Source organism: Solanum lycopersicum, chromosome 1, assembly GCF_036512215.1.
Source record: "Solanum lycopersicum chromosome 1, SLM_r2.1".
Taxonomy (NCBI): Eukaryota; Viridiplantae; Streptophyta; class Magnoliopsida; order Solanales; family Solanaceae; genus Solanum; species Solanum lycopersicum.
In genome coordinates, this window is record NC_090800.1 from 72,371,649 (window position 1) to 72,379,031 (window position 7,383).

Below are 7,383 nucleotides of genomic sequence, written 5' to 3' on the forward strand. Positions count from 1 at the left end.
CCAGCATTCTTTAATCCAAAAGGCATCACCTTGTAGTTATAGACGCCCCACAACGTGATGAAGGCAGTTTTCTCAGCGTCGTCTTTGTGCATCTCAATTTGATGGTAGCCGGCAAAGCAGTCCACAAATGACTGAGTTTCGTGCTTAGCACAATTGTCAATCAGTATGTATATGTTTGGTAATGGGAAGTTATCTTTAGGGATAGCTTTATTGAGATCTCGATAATCCACGCAAACTGTGACCTTGCCGTCTTTCTTGGGCACTGGAACGACGTTTGCAAGCCAAGTTGGGTATTCTGTCACTTGGAGTATCCCAGCATCTAATTGCTTTGATACTTCTTCTTTGATTTTCAGACTCATCTCGGGCTTGTATTTTCTCAGCTTCTGTTTTACCGGAGGACATGCTGGATCAGTGGGCAGTCGATGGGCTACGATTGAAGTACTTAGCCCTGTCATGTCTGCGTAGGACCACGAAAAAATATCCTTATTCTTTATGAGAAACTCGGTATACTCTTTCTTGTCTTCTTTTGTCATATGGATGCTTACTCGGGTTTCTTGTATCACCTCTGCATTTCCCAAATTCACCACTTCTGTCTCTACCAAATTTGGATTGAGTTTTTTCTCGAATTCCTCAACCCTTTTGATTAACTCCTCGGGAACCTCATTGTCTTCGACTTCTTCTAAGTCATTAATGTTAAGTTTAGCAGTCTCATTGTATGCCATAGTCTCAGATTCAACATTTTTATAATGAATTTTGCTGGTGAGAAAAAAAATAGCAAAAAATTAAATATAAGACAAAAAAAGGGGGAAAAGAACTTTATTGATAAAGATTTGAAAATTTCATAAGTCCTTATTCGAAAGCAATATAGGGGATGGGAATTAAAACGTTTATTAAAAAATCTTTTATTTAAATCAAAACTTGATAGAAAAACATCTTCCAAGGCTACCCAGATGCTCGACGAGGTTTGGAAGGAGTCGAGGTCCAGTTGCTGACGCTGATCTTTGCTTCCTTGCTTCCACTAGGGCCCCCTTTCTCCTCCTCGTTGATCACGACGTTGCAAACTTTCCCCTCTTCTTTGGTTAGCCATAACCCCTTCAAGTCGTCTGAGATCTCATCAATACTGCCTCCCATGAAACCTGCTGATCGAAATGATTGATACAATGGCGGTATGGGTTTCTTCAATGGATAGTAGTACCCATCTCTAGGTGGTTTCCAATCGATCCATTCTTCGGTGGAGTACTTATACCCCAAACCAAAAGTGGTGGAATGTCGAATAGGCTGTATAGGTTCGACTATCCCTTGCAATTCAGCCCCCAAACCTTTCCCAAGTTCGAAACCAAACCAGGCCATCATATCTATGATTTTTTGGCTGAACCAAGGTTGCAACTCAATATTACCAACAAGCTCCACTGTATGGTACATTTCACCATCCATATTCTCTCTTCCTTCAATCGCGTATACAGGATGCCCCTTTTTTCCATGGACTACAACCTCTTCGTAATCCCATTCAAACTTCAGGCATTGATGAAGAGTAGATGGAACCGCTCCAGCCATATGAATCCATGGACGACCCAACAATAAGTTGTACGATGAAGGGATGTCCAAAATTTGGAAAGCTATGGGGAAAGTGACAGGACCAATGAGCATGTCCAAGGTTATCTCCCCAATAGTGCCTCTTTGAGAGTCATCAAATGCCCTCACATTCATCTTCCATGTCTGAATTTTTGTACTATCCACGCCCAGCCTCGTTAGTGTGCTCAGAGGGCAAATGTTTAAACCTGAACCTGCATCAACTAATGCTTTGTTTATCACCTTATCCTGGTACTGAACCGAAATGTACACAGCTTTATTGTGAGTTGTTCCTTCGAGTGGCAGCTCATCTTTGTGAAAAGATATTTTGTAAGCCTCAAAGACCTGCCCTACCATTTGGGATACCTCTCCATGAGTGATGTTAGATGGGCCATAAGCTTCACCAAAGATCTTCAGAAGGGAATTTTGATGAGTTTCGGAAGATTGCAGTAACTCCAGAATTGATATTTGGGATGGGGTTTTACTCAGCTGCTCAATGACAGAGTATTCTTTAGGTTTAACCTTTTTCCAAATACCTTGATCCTCAAGCTCTACGACTGGTGCTTTGGATTTGCTAGAGTTTCCCTGAACCAAATTTTCAGAAGTGTAAATTCTTCTAGATCTGGTGACCCCTGTTGCAACATCTGTCTCTTCCACATTCATTTCTCTTTTGTTGTAATCCCAAGGTACAGCATGCGTATCACATTATATTGGGAGGATGCCTTATAGACAGTGAACGGTGGTCTGGGTGCAGCAACTTCTACTTCAAATGGGGCGAGTCCTTGCAATATTAGTGGTGCTTGGGAAGTGGTAGACATGGCTTCTTCTGTTTCGACGGCCCAAATAGATTTTTCCCAATCCCAGACATCACCAGCTTCCACCATGTTGACTTGATGGTTAGGAAGAGGATTATTCGCAACATTCGGTGTAGGATCTTTGAGTTGGATGGTTTTTGTATCAATCAACATTTGAACCTTATCCTTAAGGGCTCTGCAAACTTCGGTGGTGTGACCCTTCATCCCAGAATGGTATGCGCAGACTTTGTTATGGTCGTACCATTTTGCGCGAACATCCACAGGTAATGCAGGAATTGGGGAGACATACCCAGCCTGTTTCAGTCTCTCATAAAGTTGTGTTATCGGTTCAGCCAAAGGGTATAGATTTTTGTGGGTCTTTTTTCATAGGAAGGTCTGTTTCGGTAATTAGGTGTTTGAGTGGGTGGTGGAGTTTGGAAGTGTGTTGGTTGAACATTATAGACAGGATATGAGGCATGCAAATATTGAGGAGGAGTGTTTTGGTAATATATTGGCATGGGTTGGGGAGATATAGGGGGTGGAGCTGAGGGATGTTGAGGGTATGGGGATGATGGTGGGTTTATTGTCTTGTGCCTCAAAGGGGTCCTAGTTCCATGAGCCATCATTACAGAACCTATTTTCTTTCGACTCTCTGTCATTCCACCAGATTGCAGAGCCTTGTTGGTTGCTTGTAAAGCCTCCAAGTTGATGATAGTCCCATTCTTTATGGTTTCTTCAATTCTTTCGCCTAGTTTGATGATTTCAGCGAAACTCTTTTCAGCCACAAGCATCATTCGGTCATAGTATTGGGGTTCTTGGGCACGGATGAAATAATCTTTCATTTGAGATTCTTCCATAGGGGGTCTGGCCTAGACGCCTCAAACCTCCATCTTATGGCATATTCTCTGAAGGAATCACTTGGTTTCTTCTTCAAATTTTGAATGTAAAACCTATTCATGAAGTCAGTTGCCATATCAACCTATTTTATCCATTTCCGCGAGTCTTGCTCAATGTACCATGATAGGGCCTCCCCAGTAAGACTCCTCATGAAAAACTTCATGAGTATCCTCTCATCTCTCCCCACCCCTACAAGTTTGTCACAATACATTCGTAGGTGGGTTTTGGGATCCCCAATGCCATTGAACGTCTCAAATTTTGGGAGCTTGTACCCCTCGGGTAGTTCTACATCAGGATGCATGCACAGATCCTCATAGCTCAATCCTCCCAACTTCTTGTTTTCTTTAACATGTTGTACCCTGTTGGTCAAGTTGTTTAATCTCTCAGTCAGGGTTTTTATTAGGATGTCTTTTTGATGGGACTCTGATTCATGGAGGTCATGGGTCAGAGGGGCAGTTTCAACGTATATGGGATTGGGATTGTTGTTCCCAAGAGTATATGGGATATTTGCATTTGGGGTTGTTTCTGGGAAGGTTGGTTTGGTATGTTGGTGATAGTGGTGAAATGGAACGTGGGTATTTTGGGCGTGGGGTGGTGGAAAGGTATTTGGACGAGTGGGTTCAGGTGGGGATATATGGATTGGAGGATTGTTTGGCATGGCTGTTTGGTTAGGAGGATTGTTTATGTTTTCTCCAAATCGGGTTCCAAGAGAGATATACAACTTGGCCAAATCACGCATGTGGGATACCTCTTCTTCCAATTGTGAAATCTTGCGCTCAAGTCTTAGGACAAGATCATTTTGAAGTTGTCCTCCCTCAGAAGCTTCTACCCTTTCATTGGTGCTGTTGTCGTCAACCATTTTACCTTTGTGTTTGGAGCTTACTCTTTGAGAAGAAGGAGAAGTGGGGGTCCCTTTTGATCGTGTATGTGCCAGGATGATGGACAGATCAACCTTGGGAAATGGGAAAACAATAGAATCAAAAGAAAAGAGTTAGGGGTTAGGAAAATATCAACACGTTGTTTTGAGATAAACGCCCTAAATTCATGGAACCTCGTTGAGCCAGAGTAGGCCTAAGCGACACGTAAGTGATTCATAATAATTAATTCAAGCCTTGTTTGCCAATTTAGAGTTTAGAGTTAGACAATAAAACGACTTTTGATTATTGAAATAATTTCTATTTATTACATCAATCTAAATATAACTAAAGGGCTAGGGGTAACATATGGGGAATAAAGAGAAAAAAAATAAAAAAACTTTAATTATGCTGCTCTCCAATGTTAGGCACAATCTGCTTCCTCATTTCTGGGGTTATGTCATAATCGGTGTTGAGGAGGTTGCGAGCCCATCTTCTCTCTTTTTCATTGCCAAAACCAGGAAGACCTCCTTCACTCAAATCTCTATGCTCTGCATCCTCTAAAAGCCATACATAATATTCAGGTGTGCAGAAGGGTCGGTGCTTTTGAACATCGATAGTTATAGTGTTCACTTGCGGTAATTCTGACCCAAAGTCATATCCATAGTGGCTCATGTGGGATCGCAGAGGTATCATTTGGATCTGTCCGAATTGTCGAAGGACTCTAAGTGGTGCGTATGGTTGCACATCATTCAAACCGATAAGCAATGAAGTAAAGTTCATTTCCTCTTATGATGGCACGTCGTGGCTTCAACCAATAATACTTCCATTGGATTTCAATGGTTGAGCGCTCCTTTAGGTATGTGAACCAGTCCTCTGTTCCCACAGGGGAGATAAAATGTTTCATCCTTAGGGTATGGTTGATAATTTTGTTCCCCATAGTCCCTCTAACAATGTCTACTTTATTAGCTCTTTGGTAGAAATGTTCGACGGCCCAAAGTTGCAGCAGAAAGTTGCACCCCTCAAAGTATCTTTTGCCTTTGGTGCATGCAGTCAAAGCTCTTAGAATTTCTGCAAGTATCATGGGGTCCAAGGTCTTCCCACCTCGAGCCAACATTTACGAACCACGTAACACAAACCGGTGTAGATCTTTCCTTCTTCTCTAGGAAAAACCAATGAGCCTAATAGGGCGACGACGAATGCATTAAGACGATACCTTTCCCATTTCGCAGAAGAGCAAGCAAATTCTCTATGAAAGTTTTGATGACCTTTCTCATCCCCAATGCGTGAATGTAAGAACTCTAAAGAAATTCAAACTTCTTTCAGACAAAGTAGACTTGGATTATGACACATGCCCATTTGCTTCAGAAAAGATCTTAGACTTGGCTTATGTGGAACAATCATTTCTAGCTCTTTGTATCGAGACCCATGAATCCTCCAACTTCTTCGATTGTTGGGGTTAGCTCAAAATCCTTGAACTTGAAGACTAACCTCTCAGTGTCCCAGAATTTCAACAATGCCTTGATTAAGTGACGATCTGACTCTACGGAGATCAAAGCAGTGAGGCCGCCTAACAATTCATTTGCTTCTAACTCTCAATTTTTTTGAATATCTTTCCACCAAGTCTTCAAAATGGGATTAACTTTGACCACCATTTGCGTGTTGGGAAAGTGAGGGTGAGCCATGACTCTGCAAACAAAGTAACAAACGACTTCTAAACTCCATTTTGGCAATGTTGGCTTGAATTAATTATTATGATCACGTTGACACATAAATATGCAATTTGTCTAAGGGTGTTGGGGCCCTTTTGACGAGAGGCTGGCTACTAATTATATGGACTGACGCCAAGGGTCAAATCACTTAGGGCTTATGCATCATGTATGACTTAACAGGACTTCTAAGAGTGGCTTGACACGGACTTGAAAGGGATTCTATGCGAGAGGCTCGTGGCTTCGCGGTAGTAAAACTATCCACTACGTCCACGCATATGCCGACTCTCTATAATAGGTATTTGAATAAGATTGGAGTAGTTGTGAGAGGTGCAAAGGCACAACATCACGAGAACAAAATAAAAAAGGAAGAGGGTCCCAATTGGGGGAAGTATGAGCGGGATGTCAATTATCAAAGCAATAAACATTTAACATTTAAATTGGAAAGCGGTAACACATAGGCAGTTTATAAACAATAAATAGATAAATAAGCATGAATAAAGGAAATTAAACATGAAAACTACGCAAATAAAGCAAGAGGATACGAGACTAAACATGTAAGCAAATAAGGGGAAAAGGAAGAGGTGAAACATGATAATAAACAATTAAGGAAAAGGGAAAGGGTGGAACATGGAGAAAAGACAATAAATAAGACAACGAAATAAACTAAATATGGTAAGCACCTAACAGATAATGAAATGACCAAAAATGAAATAAACCCCACATAAATAAGCAATTAGCACGTAATGGTAAAACCTAATATCCCCAGTGGAGTCGCCATTCTGCCGCGCCCCATTTTCGCAAAAAATGGGTTTTGTGCACGACCTAACAACTCTTTTGGGATTTTTGAGTTTACAGTCGCCATCTAACGAATTAAGGCGCGTTAGAGCACCTATCTAACTTAACTAGGTCTAACTAAGGTCTACGAGCCGAAGATTAGGGTAAGGGTTCTAATTACCTCGAGGGGAAGGTGTTAGGCATCCCTCGAGGTCCACAAGTGTGGGTCCCGGCCGTATCTTATGCAGACTATGTGGGGGGTTACCATTAGCAAACAAAGTCGCTTTATTTAATAATTTATTTAATCTTGCTAAGTGAAAACAAATACAAAAATAATTAATATTAATTTGATCATTTAAGGCTAGGTGATAGCAATAAATAAACAATCAAGTTTTATTTTTATTTAAGCAGGTGAGACTATGTTATAAACAAAATTTTGTAATATTAAGCAATTAATATGTGAGAAAGTAAAGTTTTGAAAATTGAGCAAGTTTTGAATATAAAATTTTTATTGAAAAAAATGTTTGTTTCTTTATAGAGATGATGCCACGATATTGTTGATCGCGCTCCTCCACCATAGAAACAATTTTGATTTGAGGTCGATCTAAAAATAGTTTATGTTTTTGAAAAATGATTTAAAAGATTTAGTTTATAGGTAGGCACATAACATTTACATATAAATGCACATAATTTCTTTTGAAATTCATGGGTAGGTGGTACTTCCGGGGACGCGTCAGGTTTAAAAATTGGAACTAGACCTCGTAGTTCCTTTGACTTTCCCAC

The 7,383-nt window shown here is 40.7% G+C and overlaps 1 protein-coding gene across 1 annotated transcript; it reads right to left on the reverse strand.

The window, feature by feature from the left end:
• Nucleotides 1-3,342: 3,342 nt before the first annotated feature.
• Nucleotides 3,343-4,119, reverse strand: LOC109119298 (uncharacterized). Its single transcript, XM_019211768.1, has one exon. It carries the CDS (start codon nucleotides 4,117-4,119, stop codon nucleotides 3,343-3,345), a length of 777 nt encoding a protein of 258 aa, XP_019067313.1.
• Between the last annotated feature and the right edge of the window lie 3,264 nt (nucleotides 4,120-7,383).